Here is a 17,386-nt window from a genome sequence, read left to right as displayed (position 1 = left end):
GCCCCCCCCACCCCCCAAACACATACACCCGGTTAAGAAAGGCTTCTCCAACCTGTGTTTTTCAATCTGGATTTTGAAGGAAGGGCATTCCAAGTAGAGGGGACTGCACAAAAGGCCTTACTCAGGAAATGCTTCATCAGAGGTCAGAGGCAGCTAGCGCTTGGCAGTTTGGGGGCACTTGCTTTCTTAGGGCTGTAGGAGCTGGGTTCTGGGACAGACCTCATGTTTCTCATGGCAGCCAGAGCTTCTGGGTGAAGAAGGTGAAGAAACAGGCTCTGTTATTAAGTAAAAAAACGAGAATCCAGAGCCTCTGCGTCACCCTGCCTCTCAGTCAATAAGAACATTGAGGGCAGACGTTGGGGGCGCAAGGGTTGTAATTGGGTTGCCTGCGGAGGCCTCTGCGAACCCGGAACCCTCCACCTGGGATCCCGGGAGCGGCGGACGATGACGGCCGAGGATCGAGCAGGCGCCGGGAAAGTGCAGTCAGACGGGGCTAGGGACCCGACGCCGCGTTTATTGGAAGGGGGAACCGGACGCTGGTACTCTGCGGGAAATGCTTCACGGAAAGTTATGCACTGGCCGCAAGGGCGGGTCGCAGGTGCCGCGCGGGCCCTCGGAGTCAGGAGGCGCATGAGGCTTATCGGGAAGCGCAGGCGTACCAAAGCGCGACACTAGCCGGAAGTACCGTACCGTCGGCCCAGGGCTCGCCGGGAAATGTAGTCCCTCGGGGGCGGCTCAGGGCGGTGGCCGCTGGTCCCACGGATCTGGTGGCGGATCAAGCGTGGACCCGGGATGGCTGGGACGGGGGGCTCGGGGGGCCCGATCGGGGCCGGGGCCCTGGCAGGCGGCGTGCGGTCCAAGGTAGCCCCGAGCGTGGACTTTGACCACAGCTGCTCGGATAGTGTCGAGTACCTGACGCTCAACTTCGGGCCCTTCGAGACAGTGCATCGCTGGCGGCGCCTCCCGCCCTGCGACGAGTTCGTGGGGGCTCGGTACGGTGTGGTTCAGGGACCTTGGAGGTTGGGGGGGAAATCTCAGGTGGTTTCATGGCGGGGTCCAGGGGCGAGGCTGGGACGTGGTGTCCTGGAGCGGGATCTGGTAATGGAGGGACGAGTGGTGGTGTTCAGGAGGATGCCCAGGGCAGTGGAGCAGGTTTTGACGGAGTCCCGGAGCGGGGTGGCCAGGGGCAGGGTACTAGAGCTAGGTTGTGTTTGTGGGTCTCTAGTTGGGGCCTCAGGTCTCTAGCTGGGGAGTCCAGAGTCCCAGGGCAGTGTCAGGGGTCCCCGCATGTGGGGTCCTTTGGGCTACTGGTAGAACTTGGGGGTTTCTGTTGATCTTGGCAGTTGAGAGGTGTTATCCAGCCCTAGTGGTTTGTCTCATTCCTTGGGTACCCTCAAGAGGGTCCTGTCCTCGCACCGCCCACCCTTCCTTTCTTTCCAGGCGCAGCAAGCACACAGTGGTGGCTTATAAAGATGCCATCTATGTATTCGGTGGAGACAATGGGTGAGTGAATCTGAGCATCAGGGTATTTGGGCCAGGGAGGGAGAAGCATGGTGGTTTGGGCTGGGTTTCTGCAGCTCTGCTACTACCTTTCCAGATGTAGTAGATGCACTCAACCTCAGTTTCCCAATCTATAAGGCTCCCTCCCCTCAAGGCCCTCAACACAGCATCCAGTGGGTAGCACATGCTCAGGACATGGAAATTTCCCTCTTGTTTTGAGTGAGTGGACACAGCCTTGAAAGAAACACATCCACTCTGGCGGCCATCCTGCCAGGCACTTTTCCTTCCCTGCACTTCTCTCTGGGCTTCGTTCACATGCTTACATGGCAGCTGAGAAGGTATGGAGGACACAGTTTTATTTATTTTCCAAGTTTTTAAATTTTTTTATAAGGGTTTTCCCACATTGCTATGAATTCCTGGCAAAACAAAAATTTTCCTGGCAACAGCCTATTGGTGAGCACACCTCCATCCCCTGAACTGTTCCCTGTTAAGCTGTGGCTGTTTTCCGTTGGTGAAAGATAATGGCTGAGGGAAACCCTTGGTTTGTGTAGCTGCATCCTTCTCCTTGTATGTTTCCCTCTGACCCTTCCCCAGGAGCTGGACCTCCCCAGAGGGAAAGAGCTATCTTAGTGTGGGCTGGGCCATGTCAGGTACTGGGTGCAGGCACAGGCTCAGCAGGAGTGTTTGTTCTGGATCAGGAGAGGGGGGTCTGGTCCTGTCAGGAAAGCCTTCATGGACGGGTTGATGACCTGAGAGATGAGAAGGACTGGGCTACTCAGAAAAGGAAAGTGTGCCAAGCAGCAGGATCAGCATAAGCAATGGCCTGGTGTTGGGAGAATGCAGAATAGCACTGGGTCTGAGTTTGGACACAGCTTCCCTCCTTCATTCATTTGTTGATGTGCTCTGGAAAGACCAGGGATGCCCACCAGAGATCTGGAAGGGCTAGGAATGTGGGGCTGAAGCTTGGTCTCTTGGACAGGCAGGTCTCAGTTCAAGTTAGAGCTTTGTGGCTTTGGGCTCAGGCATGTGGTTTAACAGCAATAACTCCACTCTGGTCTCCTCTGTATATGGGGTGGCCATGTGTACTACTTTGGCAGGGTGCTCCTGAGTGTCAGTGAGAAGCTTCCCTGTGTTCCCTGCCAAGTTTCCCAGTGAGAAGTTTCCTGCAGTGTTTTCACACGACCCATCCTGCCCATGAGTCCTGTCCTTGCGTCTCAACCATGGACCTGGCCTGAAGCCTGGGAAGGGCTGGCCTCTGATTGGTGCTGCAGCCTTGGTCCTACAGGACTCTCTGGAGGAGCTGACTTGGGGCTGGTGGGATAGGCAAGACCCCATGAGGGCCTACAGACTGAGCAAAAGGGTCTTCTTGGGCATGGTTATTTGGCTTCCAGCCCATCTCCCCCACAGTCTCTTCCCCATGAGCAGCCAGAGTGATCCATTTGAAAATGCAAGTCAGTGTGTGTTCTTCCTCAGCTCATAACCCTGGGATTTCTCCCCACCTCTCTCTGAGTCAAATCCCAATCCCTCTTGGCAGCCCATGTGTCCCCCCCTCCCCATTGCTTCTCTGCCCTCATCCTACACTACACTGGACCACACCACTGCCTTGCTGTGTTCTGATTGTACCAGACACCCTGCTCAGGCCCTTGCATTGGCTGTTCCCTTCTTCCCACCCTTCCCACCTCTCCTCTGATCTCCTGTGAGTGAGACCTTCCCTGACCACCTGGATTAACTGGACCAATTGGAGGCCTTCCCTTCTCCTTCTGTACCTCTTTTCAGCTCCATGGTCCCAAAGCACACAGACGTTTGTTATCTGTATCCTCAGCCAGGACCTGTATCCCAGCATCCAGACAATTCAACAAATGTTTGTCACATAAAGGAATGAAATAAAGATGTTTACTGGAACCTTCATGAGAATCCCCCAAACCAGGAAAGGCCTGGTGTCCAGTGCAGTGCAGTGGGTGGGACCATCCCCAAGAGTGACAGGCAGTTTGAATGATAACTATATAGCAACAAGTAGAAACATTTTTGCTATATGTGACAATAAGAAACAGGATATAAATTTGTCTCAATCTAGTTGCAACTTTGTAAAGACTGACTGGGTACAAAGAAAGATGGCCTGCAACCCTGGGGTATGAGGAGTGGGAGTGGGGGAGGAGGGGCAAATGGGAGAGGGGAGGAATTACAGTCACACATGGGGTTAGCAGTTCCAGGTTTCCTGGCTGCATGATCTCAACCAGGCCCTTTTATCTCCCAGGCTGTTTCTTCTATAAATGGAGGGGAAGAGTGCAGTCATCTGGTGCAGACTGAGCGAGGCAGTGCAAGGGGAACAAGCCTGGCCAGGCATGCAGGGGGTGCTGGGCTCCTGTTGGGTTTATGTCCTTCTTTCCTCTTACTGACAAGGGCTGGGTGGTAACATGCAAGTTGTGTTAGGTGGTGCCATGGCCAGTGGACTTGTTTTCAATTTTATTGTATCTTTGATGTAGTTGTTACACTGACTTTGCAATAAAGAGGTGGCAGGAAGATCTAAGAGAAGGGAAGGGGCCTCCCCTGAGATGTGGGCAAGTGTCTGCATTGTGGTGGCATAGCCTCAGGGAAGGGGGCTCTGGGACATGCAAGCAGGGATTCTGGAGACCAGGGTGGGCTGTGAGCCCTCAAGTCAGGCGTGGGATGGCTGGGATCATGCTTTGGTCCTGACCCCTGGCAGGCACCTCCTGTGCCTGCACCAGCTCGGGAACTTCCTCTGTGGTCACCTCTCTGGTCCCTCCGGCATCAGCTGGTTGTCTGGCCTTAGTTAAGTCCCCCAAAGCAGCTCCCCCACCCCCGGGCGTCAGTGTCCATCTCCCAAGTCCTGGCCAGGCAGCGCCCTGCAGAGCAGACCAGGACCAAGCCACTTCTCCCTGGCTGTCTTTCAGGAAGACGATGCTCAATGACCTCCTGCGGTTCGATGTGAAGGATTGCTCCTGGTGCAGGTTGGTGGCCTCTAGAGCTCCAGGGCCCCGCTCTTTTTCCTAGAATATGGTATCACTGTGCTGGGCCCTGGTTGCCAGTGGAGTCATGCTTCTGGAAAGGTAGAGAGAAGCTTCAAGGAGGAGATAACAGTAGCCTCTAGGATGCCATGCCCAGGGCCTCTCTTAGTGTTCCCTCCATTTCCTGGGTTTCTTTTCCAGTCTGTGACTGAGATTGATTATTCTGAATCCTGTTAATTATGGGATCTCTTTGACCTGGTTGTGGGTCCTCAAATTCTGCCTCAGGAGAGCCCTTCAGTCACCAGGCCTGTCTCCCAGGCTAGGGGCACTGTGGGAGCTAACATGGGGGGCCATTGGTTGATGGGTCCTTCCAGGATTGACTCTGCTGCTGCAGAGCCTCCTTTTCCCTCCCTGCCCCATGGGGCCCGTCCTCTGCCAGAAGACCCCACATAGGCAGTGGGTATCATGCAGGCCTTACCTTCCTCCTATAGATCGTTTTCCCCAGCTGTGTAGCCTTGGGCAAAGCACCTGCCCTCTCTGAGCACTGCACATTTGTGCCCTACAGTCTAGCCCCTACCTGGGAGCAGCTCACAGCTGAGGGGGAGAAATGGATCCAGAGATTAGGAGACACTGGGCTTCCTCATGAGCTCTGCTGTCTGCTTGTTCAGGCACACAGATTCACTGAGACCCTTGGATGCCATGCTCTGTGCAGGAGCTCTGAGCACAGCCCTCTCTGTCCCCAGCAGTCCTCTGGGGTGGAGTCTCACCACCCCCTCTTTGACGGAGGAGGATGTCCGGGTCCAAGACCCACAGCTGCTGAATCTGGCATGCCAGGGTGGCATAACTCCGTGCCACCCACCCTCTTCCCAGGAGACCTGGGTAGTGCCGAGATTGCCATAGAAGTTTAGATGTTGTTTCTCTCACACTTGATTTTAAAATGAGGCCAAAAGTTACAGATTTGTTTTAAAAATTCACTCTGAAGACTTTACAATTATTTGTTAAAATTGCTTAAGTATAAAACTCTGAAAGGAAGCAGCCCCAGGAAAGCAGTATAAATGGGATTTTAATTCAACAAATAAAATGTGTGGACCACCCATGCTGCAGAATACAGGGCAGCTGTGAGAATGGGGGTAATGATGATTCTCTAATAGACCTAGTCACAGTCTACTGTTTAGTTGAAAGAGCAGATTACATCTACCACATGATTCCATTTTAAAAAATCACTCAGAGGCACAATATGCATAGAAAGGTGTGGGGGAGACCTTCAGCTGTGGACAGTAGTTTCTGGAAAAGGGATTATACATACATTTTAGTGCTGGTTTTTGTTTTTTCCTTACTGGCAATTTCCTGAAAAGTTTCTCTGATGATACAGGTATTGCCTTGAAAATACAAAAATAAAAGGAAACATGGGGTGGCAGGGGCTGCCCTGTGCAGCATTGACCGCATGGCTGGCTGACCCCTGCTGACACACACTGCGCCTATTCCCCTGCCAGGGCCTTCACCACTGGGACCCCGCCGGCCCCCCGCTACCACCACTCCGCCGTAGTCTACGGGAGCAGCATGTTCGTCTTCGGTGAGCTGCCGCTCACGCCCTCCTGCCAAGTCTTAGGCCCACGTGCTGTGCTTGGCCAGCTTCTCTCTGTCCACACCTCGGCCTGAACTTTTGGGGTTGGAATTGCCTGCCTCTGACTGGGCCGGAAGGTGACTCCCCATCTCTACCAGGGACAGGGAATGGGGGCCCTGCTGATCTCTGCGTCCCCAGAGCCCAGCACAGAGGCAAGCGTGCAGTAGGTGCTCCCAGAGCTCCAGGGCGTTCTGGAATGCATTTTCAATGGAGCCAGATTCTGCCTCCATCTCCTGGAGTGTGAGGACTCTGAAATGCTGCCTTTGGTGTGACACTTTCTCTCTGTTTACCCAGGGGGCTACACTGGGGACATTTATTCCAATTCTAACTTGAAGAATAAAAATGACCTCTTTGAATACAAGTTCGCAACTGGCCAGTGGACGGAGTGGAAAATTGAAGGACGGTGAGAGACTGAGGAAGCCTTTGGGGTTATCCTGTCAGCTTTCTGGCCCCGTAGCATGACAGATGAAGAGCCTTGGAGAGGCCTGGGAGCTGAGAGTCAATGCTAACTGTGCCTGCCTCTAGCCCCCTCCCGGCTCTTAGATTGCCTTCTTTCAGAAAGTAGAAGGGACCCAACTGTCCTGTGATGGGTGCTTCAGTGGTCCTGCCTTGCAAGCACCCCCTTTGATATTTTGGTGGCAGCTGGATAGAGAAAGCTCTGTGCCCTGTGGACATCTGAATGCCTCATCAGCAGCCTGGTGCCTCATAAGCTTGGTCCCTGATGGTGTCACTTATGTCCTAGCTGTAGTCCCTGGAGTCCCAGTGTCAGCAGATGTGGACACAGCATCCCCAGGGCCTGGCAGGGCTTGCAGGGCTGTGGCCCTTTGATCGGCCTTGTGAGGCTATGAGGCTCCGGTCTGCACTGAGTGGCCTCTCTCCTCCCCCATTGCCCATGTTCCAGGTTGCCAGTCGCTAGGTCAGCCCATGGTGCCACGGTGTACAGTGACAAGCTGTGGATCTTTGCCGGCTATGACGGCAATGCCAGGTAGGTGGTGGCTTGGCCTGTGCCCTGCCCCTGCATGGCCTAGTGTCCTGAGGCACAGAGCAGGCCTTTCTGGCATGGGAAGGTTCAGGCTGGGGGTTTCTCAGAAAGGTGGGTGTGTTGATAGGGGGTGGGGGGAGAGGAAGATGGACAGGATGGGGGTAAGGGCCACTGAGTGGAGCCCCTACCTGACCTTCCCAGTGGTCAGAAGGATGGGTACCCTTGAGATTCCCCCAGTGTGTCTGAGGGTGCAGCAAGCCTGGCCCATATTTGTGCAGCTGTCGAGGGTGTTCAGATCTCCAGAGCAAGTAACTGGGTGTCATCATAGCTAGAAGTTGGGGGAGGTGGCCCTTTGACTTGCTGGGGTGAGAATACACAGGGCTACAGTGAGGAGTGACCCTGAGGGCCTGAGTGAGCAGGTGGCTAGCGGCGGCAGGGCTCAGACCTGGCCCCTTCCCTACGGAGGACAGCAGGGTTCTCCCCTCTGTCACAGGCATTTGTCCTCCTTACTTTAGCAAATGGGCTTTGCTGTATTTTTCTGATTACAACAGTAGCATGTGCTCGTTCCCCCAGATTTCAGCATTATAGAAACTCCACATGGTGCAATTTCTGTGAGTGTAGCCTCTTTGAAGTTCTCTCCTAACTCTGGGAATCAGCCAAGTGGCTGACCCTGCCCCCTGCCCTAAATGTCAGGAGTAAAGCTGTTCTTCCTGACTGGCTGGGTGGGGGCCTGGCACACTAGGGACTCAATGCAGCCCCCCACAATTGAAGTTCCCACTTCATGGCTGCCTCAGAGTTCCCTGGTCAGAGTCCCATGTAATGGGGTTTTCTTCCCTGGAGCCACCTCTCCTGGCCAGGCCCAGGCCCACCCTGACATCTGGCCCCAGCCAGGGGCATTCTGACCTTGCTTTCTTCATTCAGGTTGAATGACATGTGGACCATTAGCCTCCAGGACCGGGAGCTCACGTGCTGGGAGGAGGTGAGGGGCTTGCGGGGGCTGGGGTGGGATTGGGGAGAGGCTGGAAGGTGAGAGGCATGGGGGAGCCAGGATAGGGAGAGGCAGGGGGGTGAGGGGCATGGGGCGGCCAAGGTAGGGAGAGGCAGGAGGGTGAGGGGTATGGAGGACTGGGGTAGGGAGAGGCAGAGGCGAGGGAGGTGTGGGGGGCTGGGGTGGGTGCAGGGAGCTGAGGTAGGGGAGGCAGGGAGGTGAGGAGCTCTAGGGGCTGGAGTTGCGGGGAGGAAGAGACGAGGGGCTCGGTGGCTCAAGGACTGGTGTGGGCCAGGGTGGAAGCTGCTTTGCTCCCCTTGCCAAAGCTCAGCCTTGTCTTCGGCCTCACCCTCGCCCTCCCCGTTGACTTTCCTGGCCCTCATGACCAATTCCAGCAGCAGTTACCTAGTGACTAAAGGCTCTGTAAAGCGCTTTGGACGGCAGTCCCTCACCGGTGACTGATGCGGCGGGGGTATAACCACCCTACCTGAACATAGTGAGGGCAGCATGCCACCCGCTGTTGTTCCCCAGCCATCTGTCCGATAGCTCCACTGTCTTTCCCCAGGGAGTTTCTTTCTCCTGTAGTGATGATTTTAGCCCCCATTTAGGAGGATGTGATGGAGCTTTAAGTTGTTCCGCAAAAAGTAATCTATGAACCCTTATTCATAAAAGAAACTTCAGGAATAAAAGCAGTCCCAGCTCAGCAGTGTAAGCACAGACGTGTGTGTGTGTGTGGGTCCTATGAGAATTCAGGGCTGAGCTGCCCCACCCCCACCCTCACCCCCAGGTGGCCCAGAGTGGTGAGATCCCGCCATCCTGCTGCAACTTCCCGGTGGCCGTGTGCCGGGACAAGATGTTTGTGTTCTCAGGGCAGAGCGGAGCCAAGATAACCAACAACCTCTTCCAGTTTGAATTCAAGGATAAGACGTGAGTGCCCTGGTAGTGAGGCCCTCGGCCAACACCCCACGCCTGCGTCTGGAGCCATCCTTGTGAGCTCCCTCATGTAGCAGGGCCACCTTCCCGAGGTGGGGTTGTGCAGTGCTGTATACAGACTGGGTCAGAGGCCCCCTGCAGGCCCCTTCGATGTGGCTGCAACTGAGCAAGATGGAGCCCGGGCAGCCTCCCTCTTTGTCCTAGTGAAGGATACCCCTGCCCCATGAATGGCATGGTCAGTGTCACCAGTAACAGCTATGGCTGGTGCAGATATCATGTGATGGCAGAAGCTCAGAGGGGTGTGTGGGTCCTGAGCTTCCAGCTTATGCTGAATGCTGGCCAGCCCTTGACCCCCATAATGGGGCTTGAGGCCTGGAGGTGGTGTGAACCAGGCATTGGCTCTGGGAGTAGAGGAGAGGGAACAGGTTAGAGAGACTCCGGCGGGGACTTGAAGTTACCCTGGAGGCCAGGATGTTGAATGGGAAGGAAGAAGGCTGGGCATCCTGGGCAGGGGAAACCCTGATAATGCCCAGCTCTCCTGTCCTGGGGCGGCCAGAGGAGAGCCAAACTGCAGGCCTGAGGATGCCCAGGAGCATGGGGGCACCTGTGGGGCAGGCTGAGGAAGGCACATCTAGAGGGCAGAGGGCTGCAGGATGAAGGGCCCAGGCCAGAGCTGGGGGCAGAGTTGCAGCTTGGGGCAAAGAGGATGGGGTAGGAAGAAAACCAGGGGAGATGCAGCCACCAGCAGCAGCCAGGATGGGTGTTGGGAGACCCTGGTGGCCCTCTAGGGTGGAGCCAATGTGGTGCCGCCTTCCTCACAGGAGGCCCCCAGGCAGCCTCCTGCCCAGGCTCAGGCCTGCGTTCTTTGTTCCCCCACACAAAGAGGTCGGCAGAGCTGGTGCCAGAGCGAAATGAGGTGAGGGACACTGGGCACAAGCACTGCAGGCCCTCCCTCAGCCAGGGCTTGTCTCCCAGGGGCCGCTGGGTACTTCCCAGCCCGGGCCTGCTATGAGGGGCACCTCGGAGCCCAGGTGAAGGTCACAGGGGAGCAGGAGTTCTTGCCTGGCACTGGTTCCCTGTCGTGTGCCCCCAGGTGGACACGTATCCCCACTGAACACCTGCTCCGGGGCTCCCCGCCGCCCCCACAGAGGCGCTATGGGCACACCATGGTGGCCTTTGACCGCCACCTCTACGTGTTTGGGGGTGCAGCTGACAATACGCTGCCCAATGAGCTGCATTGCTATGATGTGGACTTCCAGACCTGGGAGGTTGTCCAGCCCAGTTCAGACAGCGAGGTGAGCACTGCGAGGTACTGATGAGGAGACCCAGGGCCTGTGTCCTGCGGGGAGGGTTCCTGACCCACCTGCTCTCACCTCCTCCCTAGCTCCTCACAGCCTCAGGGGACTCCCGGGGCTCCAGACAGCCAGCAGGAGCCAGGCCAGGACACCTTCAGCCCTAGACACCTGTCCTGGCCTGACCCTGGACCCCAGGCCCCACTGCCCATTCTCCATCTTGCAGCCTGTGGGCTCATAACATTCCTCTTCCCACTATGTCTGCATCTCGCTGGGGATATTTTCACTCCTCCCTGCCTCAGTTGTGCTGCAAGCGCCCTCATCCTGTGGTTCTTCCCCTCTACCTGTCCCCACAGCGCTCTCTAGGCTGGGACAGCAGGCAGTCTCTGGTGCCTGCCTGGCCCTTGCTGACTGGTCACGTACTCTCATGTCTCCCTATCAGGTTGGCGGGGCTGAGGTGCCAGAGCGAGCTGCTGCTTCTGAGGAAGCGCCCTCCTTGGCTTCTGAGGAGCGGGGAGGCTTCAAGAAGTCTCGAGATGTGTTTGGCCTTGACTTTGGCACCACCACTGCCAAGCAGCCTTCCCCACCAGCCTCAGAGGTGAGAACCAGTGCCCTTGTTACCACTCCCTCACCTCCTGAGGCCGGGTCTGTGATTGGCCCCTCTCAAAGATGGGGAGACTGAGGCTCAGAGAGGTACTTTTTAAGGTCACACAGTGAGTTGAGGGCCAGGAGTTCACACCCTGCTGGCCAGGCCACGTTGGTGCAGCACGCAAGACTGAGTACCTGCTCTGTCCACTCCGTGGGTCATGGGCATGTCCTGCCTGCTCACTCACATAGGCCCTGCCTTCTGCCCTGTGCTGCAGCTGTGTTCCATTGCCTGCTCCAGCCCCTCCTTCAAGTCTAGTGGTGCCACATCCTTGTTCACAGCCTGGCCCACCTCAGGCCCCAGCCAGCCCCCTGCTGGAGACCCTGCCCTGCCTTGTCCCACACTGCTGACTTGTCCTCCCACCTCCTCACCCAGCTACCCAGCGGAAGGCTCTTCCATGCGGCTGCCGTAATCTCGGACGCCATGTACATCTTTGGGGGCACCGTGGACAACAACATCCGCAGTGGGGAGATGTACAGGTTCCAGGTGGGGCTCACAGGCCTGCAGAACAGGGGGCTACCTCATGGGGTGACTCTGCAGTGGGGCCAGCCATGGTGGATGGGCCCCGATGATGGGAACTAAGACCCAGTGGGTGGGGACAGGGCTTGTCCAAGGGTGTCTAGAGCCAAGAGTATGCCTGTTAGGATGGTAGCCTTTTTGAGGAGTCTGGCAGCTGGTGTGGCCGAGGCAGTGTTGGGGGGCTCACAGCAGAGCCAGTGGAAGGCTGGGAGCTGTCTGGGTCAGTGGAGGGAGCCAGGCTGAGTTGGGCTTGGCACTGAGGCCTCAAAGGCATCCGTGGCCTGGAGTGGGCAGAGCAAGGGCCAACAGTGGCTTCCCTTGGCAACACCTGGGTCTCCTCCTGCAGTTCTCCTGTTACCCCAAGTGCACGCTTCATGAAGACTATGGGCGGCTGTGGGAGAGCCGCCAGTTTTGCGATGTGGAGTTTGTGCTGGGTGAGGTGGGTGCCCTTCCCGTGCCCAGCCCTGCCCACTGTGCAGAGCAGTGGGGCCTCCAAGCCCAGAGGCACACTGGCTGCCCACTGGTGCCTGGAGTCCCCAGGCCCCTGCCCTAGCTGGCTGGGCCTCTGCCCCCTGGGGTGAGGGTCCTATGCCCTTCCAGCAAAGCATCGTTCTTGCTGCAGAAGGAGGAGTGTGTGCAGGGCCATGTGGCCATTGTCACAGCACGAAGCCGTTGGCTCCGCAGGAAGATCGTGCAGGCACGGGAACGACTGGCCCAGGTGAGGTACTGCCCCGCTTCGCCCCACCTGGGCACAGCCTCCATGGGGTATTCCCTTTGAGCTCCTCTCCCTCTCCCCACAGAAGCTGGAGGAAGAGGCTGCTCTGGCTCCCAAGGAAGCACCTGGTATGGCTGTGGGTGGGGCCCGGCCACCCCTGCTGCATGTGGCCATCCGAGAGGCCGAGGCCCGGCCCTTCGAGGTGCTCATGCAGTTCCTCTACACCGACAAGATCAAATACCCAAGAAAAGGTCTTCCTGGGCTGGGGTGGAACGGGAACAGGGTGGGATGTGGGCAGCCCTCCTTTCAGGTAGACAGCTTGAGGCTCAGAGGCTGCAATTACCTGTGACCATCCGTGTGTGGCTTAGCAGTTGCCTGGTGGCTCCGATCCACACTTGTCCACAGAGGAAGCCCTGGGCTGTCCCTCCCTTTTCCCCCCTGCCCGCGGTCTCTGAGGCTAAAGGAGCTGTTGGGCACAGGCCATGTGGAGGATGTGCTGCTTATCATGGATGTGTACAAGTTGGCTCTGAGCTTCCAGCTGTGCCGCCTGGAGCAGTTGTGTCGGCAGTACATCGAGGCCTCTGTGGATCTGCAAAACGTGCTGGTTGTGTGTGAGAGCGCTGCCAGGCTGCAGCTGGGCCAGCTGAAGGTGCGCTGTGGCCTACCCTGCCCACTGCTGCAAGCCCCTTGCCTAGTCTGGTGCCCTGTTGGGGCCAAGGCCTGACCCCACCCACCAGCCTGCCTCTCTGTCCCAGGAGCACTGCCTGAACTTCGTGGTGAAGGAGTCCCACTTCAATCAGGTGATTATGATGAAGGAGTTCGAGCGCCTCTCGTCCCCACTGATTGTGGAGATTGTGCGTCGGAAGCAGCAGCCACCGCCCCGTGCCCCTTCAGACCAGCCCGTGGACATCGGTAGGGAGCCTGGTCCCTTCCCTGCCAGTGACTGGCCAGGATGGCATTCATCTTGGTGTAGACTTAGGAGACATGGAAGCACATTCCAGGCCCTTAGGCGGGTGGGCGCAGGGGAGACTCCAGAATGCTCCTTGGACACAGGGACAGGGACAGACTGGTAGGCAGTTCAGGCTCAGTTGAAAGAAGAACACCCAACCCATGGGGCTTTCCACAGCGGGCTGTGAACCTGAGGGCGGGGAACCTTCTAAGCATGTTTCTGGAGATGACACGGGGCCCGTTTCTGGCGAGGGTGTCTGCTCTGACTGACACAGGGTCTGAGGGATTCTGAGGTGACTGACGTGCTCAGGGTCACAGTGACTAGTTGCTGAGCTTCTCTTCTAAGCGCACCAACGTCTGGGGCCCAATGAAGGATGAGCACAGCCCACAGATCTCAGATGCTCCTGGTGCCTTCCTGTCCCCACCTAGCCTGGGAAGGGACGTCACAGGGTCCTTCATTCCTGACTCTCTTTGGGGCCTGTACTGTCCCTGGCCGCTGCATCCGGGTGACACAAAGCAGGTGCACAGGGTGTTCTAGGCCCAGAGGAGGCCTCAATGGACTGAGAAGATCAGATTCTGGAGGATGGGCAGGCCTAAGGGTTGTGTTTGGGGCTGAAGGGAGGACAGGCCCTGGCGGTGCCTCAGGGGCCAGAGTGAGGCCTCTGGCCTGGGCAGATTCATTTGGGGTGGCAAAATGGGCAGATGTGCAGGAAGCAGTACTCTGGGGCCCTGAGTCCCCAGTCAGGAGCTGCCCTATGGCTCAGGGTCTACTGGAGGGCAGGAGGCACCTGCTCAGGGTCCCTCCATGCCCCCGACCTCCCCAGGCACATCTCTGATCCAGGACATGAAGGCATACCTGGAGGGAGCAGGCGCGGAGTTCTGTGACATCACGCTGCTACTGGACGGGCACCCTCGACCAGCCCACAAGGCCATCCTGGCTGCCCGCTCCAGGTGGGTGGGGGTGTGGCTGCAGGGCTTGGGGTGGGGGCAGGGCCGCACTGGCTATATCAGCTGAGCGCCAAGCCTCTGCTGCCCCCTGTCTGCAGCTACTTTGAAGCCATGTTCCGGTCGTTTATGCCTGAGGATGGGCAGGTGAATATCTCCATTGGAGAGATGGTGCCCAGCAGGCAGGCCTTCGAGTCCATGCTCCGCTACATCTATTACGGCGAGGTCAACATGCCACCTGAGGACTCACTGCATCCTCACCCCCAAGGGTGATCCCTGGTCATCACTGGGGGTTCCATTGCCTACTGTGGGCGGTTTTGGGGCCCAGCTGGCCGATCTTGGCTGGCCTATTTCCCAAGGACTTCCTTGTCCTGCTGGCACGGAGGGGTTTGCAGGCAGGAGGGATGGGTGGGTTCTTGACCCTCATAACTGCTCGGAGGAAGGGGTCAGTCATTGCTCTGTGTGACAGGAAAGCAGACAGAAGTGGAATGATTACTGGTTAAGTCACTTCAGTGGGGGTCTGAACATGGGGTGCAAGGATGCCCTTCAGGGCTCTGGGAGGCTGTGGACAGTTCTGCAAATGTGCATATGGGTGTTTTCCTGGGGAAAGGATTCTGTGATATTCTTTGGATCTCAATGGGACCTTTGAAACCTAAGTGGTTGAAAGCCTGTGTAAAGAGCAAGTCAGTGACCTGCCTGGATTGGAGCCCACGCCAGTCCTTCATGGTGGGGTGTGTCCCCTGGTTCTGAGCAGGTGCAGTCTCAGGTCTTCTCCGCTCCCGACAGGGCGGGCTCCATATGCACCCTCCCCAGGGAGAAGGGTGGTTGATGGGAGAACGGCTCCTTTGGCGGCAGCTCCTTAACCAGCCCCCACAGCTACCTGTTTGCGGCTCCTTACTACTATGGCTTCTACAACAACCGGCTGCAAGCGTACTGCAAGCAAAACCTGGAGATGAATGTGACGGTGCAGAACGTGCTGCAGGTAGTGCACGTGGTGCCCACTGGCTTCCCTTCACCCAGGAGGGTGGGTGAGAGGTGGGGCAGCCCCTCAAGGAACCTGCTGTTTCCAGATCCTGGAGGCGGCTGACAAGACGCAGGCGCTGGACATGAAGCGGCACTGCCTGCACATCATCGTGCACCAGTTCACCAAGGTCAGGGCTCTCCTGGCCCAGTGCTCACTGCTATTCCCTCGTCCTTAGGACCCACTCTCCCTTGGCAGCAGCCTCGGCCGGCTGGGGTGGGGAGGTGCCTGGAATCTGGCCATCTTCTGCAGCAGTGGGCCCTGGGGATAACCAAGCAGAGCCACCCACCCACTGGCCACTCATCCCGTCTTTGGAGCCTACCCGGCCCTCTCGTGAATCTGGTTCCATCCTGTTCTGGCCTTTGATCGCCTCCCGCAGGTCTCCAAGCTGCCCACACTGCGCTCACTGAGCCAACAGCTGCTGCTCGACATCATAGACTCCCTGGCCTCCCACATCTCCGACAAGCAGTGTGCAGAGTTGGGCGCCGACATATGAGGGCCCCGGTGGTGCCAGCCCACACGTGGAGAATAAGCATGCCTGTCTGTCCCCTGCAAAGACTGTGCTGGCTACCCTCAGGCCTGCGATGGAGTGGTCAGACCTGCTGGCCAAGGGGCAGGGTGCTCAGAGCCTCAGAAGGGAGCTGAGGGGATGTGGGGGGCTCCAAACGCCCCATTTCACTGCTAAGGACATGCCTCACAAGAAGCAGTTGGTGAATCAGGCCCCTTGGCCAGCACCCTCTCCTGGGGTAGAGGGGTGGGTGGGAAGCTAGGATTCAGTGACACAGCAGGAGGCAGGAATCCCTGCCAGGGCCCAGCATCGGGGAAAGCCCACCTGGGAGCTGGCTTTGAAACCCCCATCCGGCAGGGACCCAGCATAGCTTGTGGATCTGGCCACTGAGTCATGTTGCAAAGGTCCTTCCAATGTGGGCACCACACAGCACGCCCTCACCCTTGCCAAGGTCCATGTAAGGAGCTCCTCCTGTCACCTGGATCTTGTGTGTGGGCAACAGTGGACAGATGGAATCTGACTCAAGATGAATTCTGGTGCCCTCCAAGATGAATTTTTGGGTTTGAAGGGCCTTAAGGTCAGCTCCCAGCCCACCGGGTCAACCACTCTGGACTAGGCCTGGATTCCAGAGGGGCTGCAGGATCCCAAGTGCCTGTGTGCACCTTGGGGCCCTGGGCTGTGCCACGAAGTCAACAAAGATGTCCCCTAGGTCCCTGTCTGCCCCTCACTAGTGTTTATTCTGTCATAGACATGCCTCCATTAAAGCCACAGAAGTGCTACCTACTATACACAACTTGCTGGCGCAGTCCCAGTCAGTGAGCTCTGGCCTCAGACCCTCGGCCCTCCCAAAGCTATGGACTGACCACTTAGCCCAATTGCTTGGGATTGGCCAGTCTTGCCTGGAATCCAGGCTGGCTTCTCCCCTCCTGAGGGGAACCCTGGGGTCACGACCCTCCTCCCCTAGCTGCCTTGCTCCTATGCTGTACTGTAGACTTCTGCCTGGGCTGGGAACTGAGGACGAGGCACTGTGTCCTTTCCTGTGACCTGACAGAAGACCCTGTGTGTCAGTCCACCACAATGTGGAAGGCACTATTCTGCCTCCTTTCTGGGAACAAATCTCAGGGACCCTTCTAGCCCGGCTGCCATTTTTGATGGAAATGATCTCTCTCTCTCTCTCTCTCTCTCTTACGTGCCTTAAATCTCGCTTCCTTTCCCTGGCTGTGCCGCACACAAATGTGGTACCTGTCACCACTGGGCCATTGCTGAAGAACCCTGGTGGCAGGTGGGCAGTCTTGGGCAAGGGGAGCCCATCCATAAGGCAGCCAGCAAGCCAGGAAATGGTTCGGGTCAAGAAGATGAGCTTGGGGGATGATCAGCAAACCCTGCTTGACAGCAGACAGGGACCCTTGTAACTGGCTGCTTGACTCTTTTCTAGACGTGATATGAATAAAGGAAGCTATACACCCAGGGCTCTAAAAAGCAAATTTCAGAACCCTGACAGTTCACAGGACCAGAAAGAATTCATCTATGCTCCTGAGGCTGTTGTGGCCGAGGCCCAGCAGGGAGAGGTTACCTGTGTGGTTAATCACCCCATGCACCGAGCTGTTTGCCATGGTCACAGATGCAGGGAGCCCTAGATTCCAGTTGAGTTGAAAAATGGGGACATAGGTTGAGGCCAGGACTGATGCCCATGTGCTTCTCCCACCTTTCTCTCCAGACCTCTAGGGACCAGAGATGTCATTTGTTGGGTCCTCATTACTTGCCAAGCATAGAAGCCTCAGGTGGTCAGAAATTGTCAT

At 57.2% G+C, this 17,386-nt stretch overlaps 1 protein-coding gene across 3 annotated transcripts; it reads left to right on the top strand.

The window, feature by feature from the left end:
- Nucleotides 1–379: 379 nt before the first annotated feature.
- On the top strand, nt 380–17,050 carry LZTR1 (leucine zipper like post translational regulator 1). 3 transcript variants are annotated; one of them, XM_019632058.1, is made up of 21 exons: nt 382–992; nt 1,441–1,503; nt 4,413–4,469; nt 5,960–6,039; nt 6,385–6,493; nt 6,992–7,075; nt 7,994–8,051; nt 8,848–8,987; nt 10,087–10,288; nt 10,728–10,883; nt 11,307–11,417; nt 11,797–11,889; nt 12,073–12,168; nt 12,251–12,416; nt 12,645–12,814; nt 12,921–13,077; nt 13,938–14,064; nt 14,160–14,309; nt 14,935–15,040; nt 15,129–15,209; nt 15,459–17,050. In XM_019632058.1, the coding sequence occupies exons 1-21, from the start codon at nt 793–795 to the stop codon at nt 15,573–15,575; spliced, it is 2,523 nt and encodes an 840-aa protein (XP_019487603.1). In that variant the 5' UTR covers nt 382–792; the 3' UTR covers nt 15,576–17,050. The 3 variants fall into 3 exon arrangements, with proteins under 3 accessions (XP_019487604.1, XP_019487603.1, XP_019487605.1); XM_019632059.1 differs by lacking the exon at nt 11,797–11,889 and having other exon boundaries at nt 380–992; XM_019632060.1 differs by lacking the exons at nt 382–992; nt 1,441–1,503; nt 4,413–4,469; nt 5,960–6,039 and adding an exon at nt 6,073–6,167.
- Nucleotides 17,051–17,386: the final 336 nt, after the last annotated feature.

Source organism: Hipposideros armiger, unplaced genomic scaffold (genome assembly GCF_001890085.2).
Source record: "Hipposideros armiger isolate ML-2016 unplaced genomic scaffold, ASM189008v1 scaffold_1073, whole genome shotgun sequence".
NCBI lineage: Eukaryota > Metazoa > Chordata > Mammalia > Chiroptera > Hipposideridae > Hipposideros > Hipposideros armiger.
The sequence above is the reverse complement of the archived record's forward strand: the minus strand, read 5'-3'. Positions and strand labels throughout refer to the sequence as shown.